The sequence below is a fragment of the Pelophylax lessonae genome, assembly GCF_965119305.1.
Source record: "Pelophylax lessonae genome assembly, chromosome: 13".
In the NCBI taxonomy this organism is placed as follows: Eukaryota; Metazoa; Chordata; class Amphibia; order Anura; family Ranidae; genus Pelophylax; species Pelophylax lessonae.
The window spans coordinates 68,810,509-68,827,716 of NC_138780.1; the positions used below are offsets into that span (position 1 = coordinate 68,810,509).

The 17,208-nt window shown below is 42.2% G+C and overlaps 1 protein-coding gene across 2 annotated transcripts in view; it reads right to left on the minus strand.

Moving 5' to 3' along the window:
• LOC309543350 (protein-L-isoaspartate(D-aspartate) O-methyltransferase-like) overlaps positions 1-17,208 on the minus strand; it is a 128,948-nt gene that overhangs the window by 93,815 nt on the left and 17,925 nt on the right. The window contains exons 2-3 of one of the 2 annotated variants that reach the window (XM_082242818.1): positions 13,475-13,670; positions 7,298-7,402 (exon numbers count right to left, since the gene is read on the minus strand). In XM_082242818.1, the coding sequence (XP_082098944.1) occupies positions 7,298-7,402; positions 13,475-13,592 (223 nt within the window). In that variant the 5' untranslated portion in view covers positions 13,593-13,670. The remainder of the gene's footprint in view (positions 1-7,297; positions 7,403-13,474; positions 13,671-17,208) is intronic. The other variant, XM_082242817.1, reaches the window with a different exon arrangement.

The following is a 17,208-nucleotide window of genomic DNA, read 5'->3' on the forward strand; positions in this document are numbered from 1 at the left end:
CTTGATGCCTAATGTCCAAGGCTAAATTCGACAGATCCTAGATGACTCCGCACCTGTCACCATTAAGATCGACAGGGTCCACAGAGCCCTGCTCCCTGTCCCCCAGGACGCTACTAAGCCTCAAAAGATATTATATGCAAATTACATAAATAATGAGTGAAGCAAGCTGTTTTTAGAGCAGCATGTGCTACTGTAAACCGTACATAGATTTTGATGGTGCTGTCTCCCTCTTCCGAGACCTGTCCCGAAAGACTCTCATGAAGTGCAGTCCAACCGCATTGGTTGTTATCACCAGAAAGCCAACCGCCAGCTCTAAAAATAGTAACGGGTTGATTCCTGCAATGGTACAACCACAGGTACGTCGACTTGCGTTAAGTGGTTAATAATCCTTTGCCCCCGGAGGCGCTTTTGGCCCACATCACAGTGTTATCAAAGCCAGGCAAAGATCCCCAAAACTGTTCCAATTATAGGCCCATTTCATTATTGAATTCGGAATACTAAGATATTGGCTAAATTGTTGGCTGTTCACCTTCAGCAACATGTTGCACCCCTTGTTCATCCAGACAAGACAGGTTTCATGGTGGGCCGCGAAGCCCAGGACAATACTATTCGGGCATTACATCTTCTGTTTTATCCAACACAGCCCTGAGCGTATATGCCTTCTGTAGTTTTGTCGATGGATGTTGAGAAGGCCTTCGACAAGGTGCATTGGACGTACATGGTGGAATTACTTTGAGGGATAGGTATGGGCGAGGAGATGTTGGGCTGGATTTCGGCGTTAGATCATTGCAACTAGAGCCCGAGTGAAGGTAAATGGGATGTTGTAAGATGACTTCAGTTTTGGTAACAGGATTAGGCAGGGATGTCCTTTATCCCCTTTACGGCTTGCCCTTGTCCGGGAGCCCTTCCTTAGGATGGTTAGGAACAATAGGGACATTGTGGGGATCCATATAGGCTCTACTGCGCATAAGCTATCTCCTTATGCCAATGACCTACTTTTATACATTTTCCAACCTCTCCTTTCCCTTCTGGTCCTCATGGAGGAATTTTGTAGATTTGGCTAACTGTCCAACTTCAGAATCAACTATAATAACTTTGAGCTGTTGCCATTCCATGTCCCTTCTGCCATGGCTGCCTCCCTACAACATTTCTTTCATTTTTGTGGTGAAAGGGATCACTTCTATATTTAGCAACCCATAGATCACCAGACCCAAAACTTCTAGAGCACCCAAACTTTGGTAGGCTATTGGACACAGTGACGGAGGACTTGTTGAAAGTTTGGCAGGCCTACCCTCTGACTTGGTTCAGGAGGGTGAATGTACTCAAAATGATAATCCTATCGAGAATAGTGTATCTACTACATACAGTCCCCGTTGCTTTACCACAGTTTTTTTTTTTTTTTAAAAAGACTACATCAAACTTTTCTGACTTCTGTTTGATACGGGAAATGGCAGAGATTGATGTACGATATCCTGTTTAAGGTCATATTTGTAACCTGTATTGATTTAATTTGCATAACGATTGTCCCATGGATCTCCGTATTGTTATGTATATTGCACTAAACTGTTGTAATGCTCTACTTGACATAAGCAGTCATGGAGACGCTAAGACATACTTCTCACTAAATTTTTAGTTCAGTATATTCAAGCATTTAAAGTGGTATGTTGAATGATAACTGTTATTTTTAGTAACTAACATCTTCTACTCCCCTTTTCACTTTTGTACTGCTCGAAAATGTAATAAAAACTTTGATTATTAAAAAAAAATTCCCTCTGCATTTGATTATTACTGGTTTTAGTAATAACTGAAGACTTAAGCTGCAAAGGGCAGGTGCAGATTGTCACACAGCCCACTCACACTCCTGTAGCAGATGATGCAAACCTAAAAAGGAGGGTCGCAAACTGCTGGTATCAGGTATCTCCCACAAGAAACTTTATAGGAGACTGCTCAAACAGAACATGGTTATGCAATGTTCTGTCTGAGCAGTCTCCAATCATGTTTCTTGTGAATGATACAAGCTGTATGAGATGCATCTATTCAACTGGCATAGAATTGTATTATTCTTAATAATTATTGGCAGATGTCAAGACAGTGCCGGGACAAGGCCATCCAGCGCCCAGGGCAAAGATGCCAAACTGCGCCCCCCCTTTCCTAAAGGCTAGGGTAAGGGCGCCCACATCCCTGTAATAAAGTATTGCGCCCAGGGCAGCCGTCCCTCCTGCCCACCCCTTGTCCCGGCCCTGTGTCAAGAGCCCCCCTCCACCAACAGAAGTCAAGAGTCTTCCACCCCCCTTAAAATCACAGTGCACCTTCCTTACCTTCTTCTGCTGCCAGGAAGAAGCTGGGGATAGAGCTGGGGAGCAGAAAGCGCAGGGTCTGAAAGAGGACCAGAGGAGTGCTGGAGTTAGGTGCCCGGAGTCTGCTGAATACTGAGACCAGGGGAGGTGGAGATGAAGGGTGATGCAGCTACACAGAGAGGCGCAGGATCTGTAGGAGTTCTGTCCTCTCTGCTGCCGACTGTTGAGATGGAGGGACACAGAGAGAGAGGAAGCTCTCCGCAGCTGAACAGAGAAGTGCATGATCTGGTGGAGGAGTTCTGTCCTCCTCTCTGCTAAAAGCTGCTGAGACAGGGTTGAGGCAAAGACGAGGGGGTGCGCAGCTGCAGGAGAGGTGTGAGGGCCACATAAAATTACCTTGTGTTTGACACGTGCTTTAAATGCTCCTTCTCTAATTTGCCTGCAAACATCCACGTGTGCATGGCCACATAAGCTAACAGAGGGGCGTTTGGAGGCTGAAAAAAGTAAAATGCCGGTAAAAGCTGCGTTTTTTAAGTCTTATGTGTATGAGGCCTTACACTATGATTTCTTTGGAAAGCAGCCACTGCCTGCCCCCCAGCCAGAATGTTGCTGTAAGAATATTTAATAATAAATATCTCGCGCTCGTACTTATGTCAGAATATTTATACTGCTCTGAATATAGCAGTGTATTTATTTATGGTTAATAAGCAAAGATCTGTGAAAAAGGAGAGTCTTCACCTATTGCCATAAATCAATGTCGTGAATTCTTTTTAATTGATTAATTTCTTTTTAAAAGCATATACCAATCTTAGTGAGTACAGTCTACAACGTGGAATATATATAAAAATATTTACTCTCAAGACATGCAAACACAATGTATGATCAAACAAGAAGTGACACAAAAAGATAACTCTTCAGAAAAATACTAACTTCAAATAATCAATGCAATGTGATGTTTAGCTCAATAATGAAGGTGAAACTAAAACAAAGTGAAAGTAAAACGAAAGTAAAACGAAAGCAAGATTACCATTTCTTCCCAGGAATAGTATAAGCCATAAATTAATGTTCTATATAAACAGACTACAATGGTCTGCGTAATGCATAGCCCAAAAGTCACTTCACTGCAGATGAGTGAGAATAAGCCATGCAAAACAGAAGACTTAAAATTGCAAATAATGCACTAAATCTGATATTGATAAAATGTATAAAAACAAAAATCAGCTTTTTAGAGAAAAATCTACCATGGTTTATACGGCTGGGATTGTAATCTCACTACCCTTAAATATGCAATATAAAACATATAAGGAAGGAATAAACAATTGTTGAATAAAATCAAATAACATAACAAGGCATATTTACCATTTACCAGAGTCCTAAGATGGACGCCTTTCTTAAGATGGTGGATTCCCTTCAAGTTTCAGATGAATGATGTGGATGTCTGGATGAGTCTATTGAAAAATGTAATAACGTGTGTGGTGTAAGTGTGAGGTGTGTTGTCAGTAGTGTAAAGTGATGTGTCCTCTCTCTCATCTGGGTTGGTCTTTTATATGGTAAGAACAAAGAGCTATAAAAATTACCATAAGTTAAACCCAGAGGGATGAAACATTATCCCTATTGGTCGGGATATTCTATACCTAAACTAGTGAAGTCAGAGACACACCTCTTTTGATAATTAACCCCATACTTGGATAATAAAGTTAAATGATTTCTCTAAATGTGAGATTAATCATATAACACAACATAAAACTTTGTCCAGACTTCCAGTACATACATAAATGTCCACCTGTATCTCCATAATTCACCTGGGCAAGTAATGCCATTCCAATAATTATATTATTTAACACAATATAATATTTTTATATTGGAATATCTAAAATTATCTCAAGACTGCACCTGGTATTTCGCCTCCAGAGGGCAGTATCGTACCGTTCATTAGATTTTGTATTTAACATAATTTGAAACAATTACCCATCCTTCTTATCTCATGACCTCTGACCTGTCGGCTAGTGAAAAGCAATTACTTATTTGACCATGCCAAAGGGCTGTCAGATATAGTCTAGGTTTGGGAATATTTACGACACCTTGAGCACTAAACCAGTCCAAAGCAATTCTTATATAAACACTCCTACCACATGCCTTAACATGAAGTAATTCGTTTTCACTTTAGTTTTAAGTCTAAGTAAGATACTACTATGAGAATATAAACCTAAAACGTGACACAATGTTCCTAAATATATATGTATATGCCTTACATAATATAATGATATAATTATAGCTAATATCTTCTCACATATAATAATGTATCTATGAAAACTTATATGGTTCATCTTTAAATGTATGCTGAAAAACACTGAGCCATTGTCTATTGTTAAATACCTATAGACAGACTGAGATATCACCCCCTTTAACATAGCGTCAGACTGACTAAGTTTTATCTGATCGAGATGTCAAAAGGGATCTTATTTACGATTACATAGAAATACAAAGATCTCTGTTGAAACCATAGACCCCTTGTAAGCCTGTGAGAGACATTTTGTTTAACAAGTATATATGAACTCTATTTCACCTTAAAAACAAGATGGACGCCATGCAGCACCATTCAGAATCTCTTATGCATAATATGAAATATACATGGCTTTTAAAAATCATTTTTCTTTTTACCTATTATTTTAATCAACCCCCAATAACCCCGACATTGCAGAGAAGGACCCTTGCTATTTGTGCGGAAGCAGTGTCATCTTTGTAGAGGTCAGACAACCACATACTGAGTCAGACCCATAGATCTGCAAACCATAAATTTCTAGCTCTGACTTAGTGGAAAGCATGTCAGACCTCTGCAAAGAGAACACTGCTTTCACAGGGAGAGCAAGAAATGTCAGCGTCCAAGTAACCATCAAAACGTTACCCATACTTAACAGATATTTCTATCAACTTTGTACATTTAGGCTGGGTTCACACTACTGCGATGCCAGACATCGCATGTGATTTCCCCCGCATTGCTGTGCACATCCCATGCGATGCTTGTGCGACGCAAATTTAGTCAAACACAAACTGTATGGCTGAAATCGTATCGCATTCGCACCAAAATGGTGCAGGAGCCTTTTTTGGTCTGCACTGGAATCCGATTCCTGTCCGATTTCAGTTTGCACTGCAATCTACAAACCCATTTGGAGTCATTAACTTTATATTGACACACGCAGCGGTTTGCAGAGAACAGTGTGAACTGCCTGAGAGAGATGCGATGTGAGAACCCGCACTGTAACTGACACTTTGTCCTTCATATTTGTTCAAACCCAAGAACTTATCGAAGCAAAATTAAAAGGTTTGTTTTTAATAAGGTATAACAGAAGATAAAAATTACTGTATTGATGCTTACATTTTATCTGATAAAATAGGAATGACATTTCTACATGTTTAATAAATCTTTTCTGGCTGTTGCTCTTTCATTTTGATTACTGGTTTAATTAAATGGGTGAAGACACAGTATGAGCACAGGATCATATAATTAAAGTGTATGTAAATCTTAGAACAATGAACTGCTCTTATTAGCTCCATTTTGGTCAGTGAAATTTCACTGCCTTGTTTTATCTGTTCAATAAATGCAAACATTTTTGCTTTTGCCAGAAATCTTGAGCTTATACATTTCTGTATTCTCTACCTCTGCACAACGAAGGGCTATGGAAATGATGAAGGAGTGGGAAAGGGGAGAGGTCTGTGCTCTGTTATCCAACAGAAAATTAAGTAGGCAGGGCTGACATCACATGCTTAGGAATTTAGATCTTTTTTTGTCATATGAAAAAAAAGGTAGGAGCATGATATACAGTATTTCTGATTAAAGAAGTTATTTTTTTCTGTACTTGCACAATGTGTAAAAGGATAAAACATGGGCAAATGAAAAAAAAGGTAGGAGCATGATATACAGTATTTCTGATTAAAGAAGTTATTTTTTTATGTACTTGCACAATGTGTAAAAGGATAAAACATGGGCAAATGTGCATATACTGCAGAGATGTACTAAATATTTTTTTTTTTTAATGTTGCCTTTACATACATTCTACTGTAGAACTAGTCTATAATATGTACAATTGGAGAAACATGAGCTGTTTTAATATTCAATAATTCATAAAAACACAACACAACATAAAATACAATTCTGAACTGACAACATTAGACACAGTTCCTGGAATTCATAAAGACTGCCACAGACAGATTTCGCAAAAGTGTCTCGCATGCATCTGAAAAGTGGAGCAGCAAGCCCCAAATTCATGTGCTTGTCTAAAACTTGTACTAGAATTAGGCGCATGCGGCATCACTTCTGAAACACATGCGAAATCTGTCCCTGGTCTTAAGCCCCATACACACGCACCGATTGTTGGCCGTAAATTTTCGGCCAACGTCCGATCGGCCAATTTTTGGCTTGTTAGTATGATGCTTCCGACAACCGACTGCGACTTTTTGGCCGAACAAAATCTGGTGTGCAGGCTATAAAATTTTTGTTGGCCGTCACCAGAACGGCCGATTGTTCGTCAGTCAGTACAGATTTCGGCCGATAAAAGTCAGATGAGCAAGTCTGGGCATGCTCAGAGAAGAAAAAACACACGGAAAGTAAACCATCACATGACATCACTTCTGCAGTTGGTTGTTGTTGGCCGACAAAATTTGTGTGCAGTCTAGAGCACATTTCAACCAACACAACAACACTGGACAAAAGACGGCCGATCGGTCGGCCAACAATTGGTGCGTGTGTACGAGGCTTTAATTAGTGTGAACTGCCTGCATTTTATTTTGCAATTTCTGCAGGTGTTGCGCCACAATGTAGAAGAAGTGGAGCAAATCAGAACTACCTGAATTTGGTGCATGAGTCACTGTCAAAACCAAAACTATCGCAAATGTTTTTTTAATTAGGCATAACACGGTTTACAACAGCAGAGAAGGCCAGATAAGCGGAGATGCAACTTTATTGAAGTTCCTCCCCAGTGTCTGATAATCAGGTGTCCTACCTATACTCTGTGGGGAGTCCATATATGGGAAGTTTTGGATATAATGTGCTCGGTCTGTCTCCATTAGAGCATCAAACACACGCTGAGTGCGGATAACTCCATTCTCTAAAATGAAAAGAAAAAGCCATGTCAGCAAGGTAGAAATCAGAGAACGGCCTGGAATTTACAACATGTTGTACTGTGTTTGGCTAACGTATAAATATGATCAGATTTTCTGACCAGCTCAGCTGCTGCAGAAAGAATTCATTGCTCCATACATTTGCTGGCTGCTCACAGTTCCTTGATATAGCAGATGCAGAGGGTGAGATTCACCTGTCATTGCAGTTTCTCTGTATGTACAGTGTCCATTTTAGGACACACCATAGTTATTTGTCATACAAAACTCCAACATTTCCCTTTCATTCACACAGGCGCTCAGCCTCGTGCAGCGTGAAGAGCCGTTTGTTTAATTTTTGTTCTTTTTTTTTCCAAAAACTTTTTTGTACTAGTGCTAAGCTGCATGCAGCCAGTCTATATAAATTGAATAGTTCTATATTGGCTGTACAGACTAACCTACACAGCCTAGTACAACAGGTACATAAAGACAGATCAATGAACCTGGGTACAGAGCCTGTGCATATCCATTCATGTTACATGGGCTGTCTGTTTACTTTTTGTACTAACAGTGGGGCTGAGCACCTGTATGAATGAGTCCAAATTTTAGAATTTTTAATCCAGCAAACCATGGTTGATCCAACGGATAATCCATTAAACCACAATCAACCTTACCAGGTGTCAGCATCAGGGGTCAGAGTTGCCTTCTCACTCCACTCCTTTCATTCCACCTTCCCTACTTTTTTTCTCTGTGTCAAATGTACCTTTTAAAATGTTGAGATTATATGAACTTTCAAACTCTTCTGTTATGCTGCCAGAGTGGCAGGCCACCACTATAGCGATGGCAGCTATACTATATAGTGTATATGTTGTCATTACTGTATTAAGGACTGGATCTGCTGTGCAATGTGATAGATGAGTTCTGAGGATGTCTGCATTATTTTATTTCAGGTACTTGTATAGCGCTGTCAATTTACGCAGCGCTTTACATATACATTGTACATTCACATCAGTCCCTGCCCTCAAGGAGCTTACAATCTAAGGTGCATTGTGCTAGTATGCAGGTTGTGCAGGAGACGAGGCTCATCAGTGTGCAGAGTTTATGAATGGTGGCAGGTGCTGCCATTATAACCTCATACTCATAAATGTATTACGGCTCTTCAGAAGAAGGAAGAATGGAAAACCAACATTAGGGACATTTTGAATAAACCAATTAAGATTAATAGAACACTTTATAAAACTATATTTCCTATTTCCTTATAAACACTGTATTTTTTAAAGTCTAAGTGCAGCCAAAATTAAAAACTGAAAACTCACCACAAGGAACATAACTTAAACTCAGTAGCCAGATGTATTTCTTGTGCTGATGTCCCCTCTATTAGGTCAACTTCTACTCCCTCCATGCCCATCCCCCCCCCCCCTGTAATCTTCCAGAGCGGCAGGGGTTAAATAGAACAAAGGGGGCCGTCAAATGTTCCACCAATCTAGTTTACAACCGATAATGCGATCTGCCTGGACAGGGGTAATTATGGTAAATTGTACTCCACAGCCTACTCCTTAACATTACATAGGGGGAAGCTAGGTAGATAGTTCAAGCACTTAAAATACAAGCAGCAATTTTCAAAGTTTTCATTATTATTATGCTAGGTAAATGGAAACCCGTAATATATATATAAATAAGGTATTATCCCACCAGCTGCCCAGATGTTTAAATCATAGAAGCTGTACTACAGTTAAATGAATGAAGGATGGGCAGATGGTTGAAATATACATCCCGTCCATTCATAGATGCAGTTTTATTCATAGAAGCTGTAATACAGCTTCTATAAATGGAGCGGCTAAGTGGAGAGGGCAGGCATAGTTGAGCACTTAAAATACAAGCAGCAAGTTTCAAAGTTTTTTTATTATTATGCTATGTAAATGGAAACCTGTAATATATATAAAGAAGGTATTATCCCAATTTTGCTGCAAAATTTGAAATGCACTTTAAGGTTCCTAGGAGCAATCCTTCCTTACATAGTTACATAGTTAGTGAGGTTGAAAAAAAGACATCCGTCCATCCAGTTCAACCTATGATGTGTGTGTTTGCTGTTAACCGTACATTGTATTCCCCTGTATGTTGAGGTCTTTAAGGTGCCCATCTAATAGTTTTTTTGAAACTATCAATGCTCCCTGCTGATACGACTGTTTGCAGAAGAGAATTCCACATCCTTACTGCTCTGACAGTGAAGAACCCCCTACGTATTTTAAGGTTAAACCGCCTTTTCTCTCGTTTTAGTGAGTGGCCACGTGTCTTATTGTATTCCCTTTCTCTGAATAGGTTTTTCCATATGCTAGGGTTGCCAGTATTTGTACATTGATATCATATCCCCCCTCAATCGTCTCTTCTCCAGAGAAAATAGGTTCAGTACTTGTAGTCTTTCCTCATAGCTGATGTCCTCCATTCCCCTAATTATTTTTGTTGCCCTTCTCTGGACTTTCTCCAGTTCCAGCACATCCTTCCTGAGGACCGGTGCCCAGAACTGGACAGCATACTCTAGATGTGGCCGGACCAGAGTCTTGTAGAGTGGGAGAATAATCTCTTTATTTCTGGAGTGAATCCCCTTTTTTATACAACCCAGTATTCTGTTGGCTTTGCTTGCGGCGGCTTGGCATTGCATGTCACTGCCAAGCCTGTTGTCTACCAGTACCCCCAAGTCCTTTTCCATCCTAGACTCACCCAGAGGTTCCCCTCCTAGTGAGTAGCTTGCTTTCTGGTTTCTGGCAAGCTTCTGTGCTTTTACAGGAGCTGCAAGATCTATTCACTTTGAATACATGTCTGAATTAATGATTTTAGGACTGCATATATTGAGTAAAGCAGAACATTTGAAGTTTACTTTGACAATGCTGCTCCTCCTCAGATAAAAGTACAGGGGGTAAGTGTAATCACAGTAAAATAGGAAGTGTTGCTGGCAAGATCACCAGGTGACAATACAGGAAAAGTCTAGAAAGCACACCAATGTACACTATAGCTAAGGACTGGTAAGCAGCAATATGTTGTATGCTTCTTTTTAGGAGGGCAACTCCATTTTTGTAAGAAAAAAAATGAGCAAATAAAAAAATATATAACAATTGTGAAACAAGTCATGTTGTGATTAAATGTTATTAAAAATTACCTTTCCTTTTCATTCTGCAGCACTGTAATTTTCTGCCATATTGCAATGGCTACCTACTCCTATAGGTAGCCATTGCAATATGGCTACCTATAGGAGTTCTATACACAGAATGTGTACAGAACGCCGCCCAGATATGTCAATGCCTGCTTTTGTGATTGGCTTACTGATTTTCCCAGAAGTCTGCACTAAGATACAAATCCAATTTCGAGCATTCCCTGCAACATAAATGTCATTTTTGGTGAGATACGCTAAAAGGGAAATCACATCTAAAAGGATGCAGACCCTGCAAGTTTCCTCATTAGAGCCCTGCAGGTGCAGCAGCTGATTGATAATTATAAAACCACTTCCATACAGATTCACTGTGCACATAGACACAAACAGCTCTTGCCTCAGAATAACAAAAGGTAGGAATCTGCAACAAAGTTTGTGTTTGAGTGTGTTTTTTTTCTCAACCAAAGTGGAGTTACTCTTTAAGGGTATATATAAAAAGCAGTAAATATTACTGTCACCAAACATTCACTGATGGTGAATAAATCATGTGCACCTGGAAGATTCACTTGCAGTGTATGTTTGGAGAACGCTTTATAAATATACCCCTTATATTTTTACCCATACCCTCCTACCGAATATTTGCTGCTGCAATTTATAAGTGCCTCTTCACTTACGGTTTTCCCTTTTCACCAGGTTTCCTTTGCAAAGTCCCAAAAACACCTGTTTATCCTGCCACTGGAGCCCACCTAATTCAGCTTCCTGTGAGGGTCCAAACCCATGCTGCACTGCTGATTAAGGCCCCTTTCACACAGGCGGACTGTTCAGATCCGCCTGTCTGTTTTTTTGGCGGATCTGAACGGTCCCCCCATGCATTCCTATGGGGCATTGGATGGCAGCGGAGACATGTCCGCTGACATCCGACCCGATCCGTCAAATCTGGACGGGTGGAAACCCCATTTTCCATCCGTCCAGCGGATCGGATCGGATGAGAACGGACCGACGGTCCGTTTCCATCCGATTTCCCCCATAGAGATGCATGGGGAACTGACAGCTGTATCTCCGCACACAGCGCAGAGACACAGCTGTCCTCCTGCTGCTCAGCGGGGGATCGGCGGCTCGATCCCCCGCTGAGAAAAACGGAATCTGTCCGATGGACAGATAGTGTGAAAGGGGCCTTATTCAGAGCATGTAGTCTGTGCCTGCTTGCACTACAGTGGGAAGAATGAGCCCTGATTCACATTGATGCGGCGCAGCAATTCCTGTGGTTCTCCCGCACCACATCAAAAATCGCACTCTGTTCATGTTAACTGCTGCGGGTGTCAAGGTTAACTCAACATCAACCCAAAAACATTTCACAAAACACAGTGCGATTGGTAGAATTGGATAACATAGGTGTGATCACCCATGTGATCTAATTCCAGTGCGGCAAAAAAAAAAAAAAACATGCGGGTTGCAATTTGAGCCATACAAAAGTTGCACTGCAAAGAACCACATGTGATTTTAACAGGAATGCAGTGCGATTCCTGTCCGAATCACGTCATTCCCCACACTGCAAAAGTGTGAACCTAGTCCTAGGCTAAATGTTGCAGGGGGTGTGATTGTCAACATTGTTAAGCCTGTAGCTTGCCAATCACCTGGTCACACCTAGTATCTGGATTTGGTATTTTTTAGAATGTCATATAGGATCCTTTATTTGTATTTTAAGGCCAAAGTTTAATCTGCCTATATTCTGGAAAGATCATGGCTGGTGGAAGTGCCTGGCAGGGTGCTGTACATAGCTTCCTGAAAACATCCCAGCACCCTGCAGAAGTACCACTCTCCAGAGCCCTCAGCTCTGATGCAAGCAGTCGTCTGGCTGTTGGGAGGAGTTAGGCAAATATCAAAATGCCTTGATGGGTAGGTGTCAGTCTGGAGGAGTAGGTGTTCCTTGGCAGACCGCATTTGCATGCAGACTGCCCTAGGTAACATCCCTATGTGATGCACCAATGAAAACATTTGAATCCAATTAATAAAATGTGAGGGCTAGGAAATCTTCAGCTTGGGAGGAAAGAGCTAGATGATGCTGGATGTTCCAAAGCCAGGAAATGAGGCAGGCTCTAATTGGCCTGTGCAGCCTTTAATGCACACTGTTAAATGCTCACAGTGTACAGTGAAATTAGAGTAAGCTATTTCAGTACAGGCGAGGGGCCTGTGCAACTGAAGGTAAACCTGGAGTTCAGCTTTGATTAGACAGTGGGGAGTTTCGGACTTAGGCCCGTTTCACACGGGCGCCTCCTGAATGTGGATTTTGCTTCCTTAGCGGAGGATCGCTCCGTTGATCCCCGCTGAGCAGGTGGATGACAGGGCCTGTCTGCTCCGCTGTGCAGAGCAGAGATGGACACAGTCCCACTTTCCTCTATGGGGAAATCAGATGGAAAGGAACCGCCTGTCCGTTTTCATCGAAATCCTATTCGATCGATGGATGGAAAATAGGACCACCATTTGTCTGGATTTTGCAGGCAGGATCGGATCGGATAGCGGCGGGTGTCAGCGACCATATGTCTGCCGACATCTACCGCTCCATAGGGGAGACTGGAGGGTCCAATCAGGTCCGCCTGAAAAACTGAACTTAGTTGGATTCCTTTCTGGATAGCATTATCAGTTTATTGTCTGATTTCACATACAGCCAAGTGTGTTCTACGTCCTTAAATACAAAAGGTTGATATAAAAAAAAAAGAAAGTAAAAACAGAAAGCAATACTACCAAATAACTAATCATTTCACATGGAGATTCTCAGACACAAGTTTATACAATTCATCCATCAAACTCTGGAGATGTATTTTTATCAGAGCAGTTAAGGATCACAGTGCAGCACATTCTATTCTTTAATCATTTCATACATGTGATACGTTTGTTCCTAATTAGACTTTATTATCCAAATAAACAGACTACCACTTACTTCTAAGATTGTTAACAAGATCGCTGTGTGTTTTCCCACTTGATGTCCAAGCCATGGCTCTTGAGAACAGGAGTCCAAACGGTAAGGATATTGTGGCCAGCCGTATGAAACTGCTCATGTCACAGGACCAGCGAGATGATCCGCAGCTTGCTCTGTCAGTCAGAAAGAACGCATGAGCAGTGTCAGATTACTGAGGCTACAGAGAAAAGTTCAGTTATACAAGTGAAGCCCGCTGAAAGGCTCAAAAGCTCTATCCAAATGACTTATAGTTCCAATAAGCCATAGGATATACGTCAGTATATTAATAGGACACCAGTGGCCACCATTAACATTTACATTTACTTAAAAACCTTTTTAAATCCAGGAACAAGAAAATAAATAAAAATTATATATATATATATATATATATATATATATATATATATATATATATATATTAGGGATGCACCGAAATGTAAATTCTGGGCCGAAACCGAAAATGCAGGATGCCCAGAAAATGACTTTTTTTCCCCCAAATGATTTTAAAATAGATAGAACAGGGGCATACGACAGAAACAGGCAGCAATGTACACTTGTAGCTAGTATGTAGTATATGTACTGTGACGGGTTGGCAAGAGGTTAATTTAATTACCAATGGTATTTGTATTATGCAGCATGAGGGGGTTAATGTATTGCCACTGCTGGTCACTGATGCATTAGTGACTGACCAGTGGCAGTTAATTAACCCCTTTGTGCTGCATTAGTGCAACCAGTATCAGTGTTAATTAACACTGGTTGCACTGATACTGGTTGCACTAATGCAGCACAAAGGGGTTAATTAACTGCCACTGGTCAGTCACTAATGCATCAGTGACAATACATTAACCCCTCATGCTGCATAATACTAATACCATTGGTAGAGTATCATTCATCAGTATAGTATCGCAGGGCTGCTCCACTCTATTTAAAACAGCTGTGCAAGATCAAGTCAGTAAAAGTGACAGAAGACAGCAGCACATCCAATTTCCAAAATAAAAATTGTCTTACAAACAGTTAACTGCTCAAGATTAGTGGAGATCAGTAAACAGGTAATGGGTTTGTGAAGCTTCTACCCGAAATAACAGTAAATCCTCCAAAAATAAAATAAAAAACCCATTTTTTTTTTTTTTTTTTTTTTAAAGCCCGTGGTGTGTGAAACACACTCAAAAGACTTAACACCCGGTGCATAAAAAAGTGCACACACGCAAACGTGGACACACAAAAAGTGCACAAGGCGCACACACATGGCCCTCCTCCGAAGAGGAAGGGCCCTGACCCTGATCCCCCGGGGCGCGAAGCTCCTGACAGGGACTGAGGTACTCACTTAGGTCCACCCAGCCGAAGCCAGGCAGACCCCATTCTTCAGGGGGACTGCCGAAACAGCCCACCCCGAGTACTAGGTAGGGCTCCCCCGAAGGGAGACCCCATGGGAGAGGGCGAACTAAGCCAAAAGGCCATATCCACCCCCTCCCAAGACTTTCAGGGCAGGCCTGAGGACCTACGCCATCCAAGTCGTGCAAGTGCTCAACCAAAAGGGACAAACGTGACACACAACAAAGAAAAAACAGAGTGGGGAAAAGGGAAGTGGAGAAGTGCAGGGTAGTGCCAAAGTGCAAAAACCTTGGCAGGCCCCCCGGCCAGGAATAAAAAAATTCCTCTGGTGTTGGCCAAAAGGCCCACCCCAAGAGGCAGGTGCTTGAAAAAGTGTGATGGTGCAGTGACCAAGGTGCCACAAAAACTCAGGTGAGCTGCCCCTCACCAGTGAAATTGAGGCACCCCTGGGCTGCCACCCCAGGGGCACGTACACCACGGGCTTCTTCGGTCTCAGCCCCTGGCCAGACCCAGTGTAGCCCTTCCTGTCAGGAGGCCAGGAATGCAGACAGCTCGGGGAGAGCCCAACCTCGAGGGTATAGAAAATGGCCCCCTTCTAGCCAAATTCACCCAAGAGGAAAGGCCCTTCCCCTCACCATCCGCACTCCCACCAATTACATCCAGGAGCAGTACTAACCGTGGTCGCCCGGCTTTCCCACTCCCTTCAAACTGACAGGGGCGGACCCATTCAAATCAGGAAGGCATTGGAACCGTCCGGCTTTCTCTGGTCTGGCCTACTCCGGTCCTCCAGTTACGCCCAGAGCGCCCCGGTATACTTCGGCCACCACCGATACTAACCTTCAGGTTCCATTCCAACACTGATAAGAACAGATACTACACTTGATCTTAGCCAAAAGGCCGAGAAAATAAAAAACCCATGCAGCACACACAGAGCTCAAACTAGCTGAATGGAAGCTGAAATGGTTAACAGCCATGTGTTCCTGCAGTGTCTTCTTCTTATCAGTGTTATCAGGCAATGTACAGCTCAGGGAGATAAAACATAAGCAGTGAGGGGAGAGGATTGGTAACCTGCACAATGCCTGAATACACAGCTATATGGAACACACTGCAGTCCACCAGCATTCCAATGTGACATTGCTCTAATTCTAGTCATACCTTCTTCTTGCCGTGCAGCTATCTGCTGGTGCTCTCAGTCAAATGTGGCGGGCTGGAGAGGGGCGGGGGAGGAGTGTTTTACTGCATGCTGACTGGCTGTGGATGGAAGGGAGGAGGAGCTCCACATTTCAGCCCACCCATCCCCGACATCAGAGCTCCAATCTGACAGCTCTGCTCTCTCACTGACTCTCACTGTGCTGGAAGGAGTCACACTGCAGAATGTAGTGATACACTGTCAGCACACCGCCCCTGAATCCGGGGATTGCAGTGATAGTGGACCTGGCCGGCCAATATCAGCGGCCATACATTTTCGGCATCCTTAACCCCTTATCGGCTGAAATTGGATACTCACATTTTCGGCCGAAATTATCGGTGGCCGAAATTTCGGTGCACCTCTAATATATATATATATATATATATATATATATATATATATATATATATATATACACACACACACACATACATACTGTAGTAACCAGCAATAAACACATTTAAAGCAGAACCCCAGCTTTGATCCTATTTCCAAAGTTCAAACAGTCCCACTTGGACCTATGTGAGGATGCATATCTCATGCCTGAGGGAATATTGTGTAAGCTGGAAATTACGGTACTAGTCAGTGCTACAGTGGTCAAGCAGTTGCCCTGATGCATATTGGTCAGACAGAGTAGCATAAATAAGCTTATTTTGCAAACTAATGCCCCGTACACACGTGCAGATTATCTGCAGACTTTTGTCTGCAGATTTACCTTTTCTATGTAGTGCAAGGGCCAGCCGGATTGCATACAAATTTAAAGTGTTTAGGTTTGACCTCATATTATATGGTTTTGGTAAGTCTGCAGATAATCTGCACGTGTGTACGGGGCATAAAAGCCCCTTCCAGACTCCGTTAGTAATCATTCTGCTCAGCGGGGAATCTGTCTGCTGATCCCTGGTGAGCAGGAGTATGGCTGGTCCAGACACAGACACAGACCGCTCTCCTCTATGGGTGGTGGGATGCAAACGGACCGCCTGTCAGTATACACTTGATTGCCATTCGATCCACCAGAGCCCCAGTGATGGTGAACCTTGGCACCCCAGATGTTTTGGAACTACATTTGCCATGATGCTTACCTACAATGCAGAGTGCATGAGCATCATGGGAACTGTAGTTCCAAAACCTCTTGGGTGCCAAGGTTCGCCATCACTGCGCTAGACAGACCAGTCTGTTTTTAGCAGATAGGATCAGA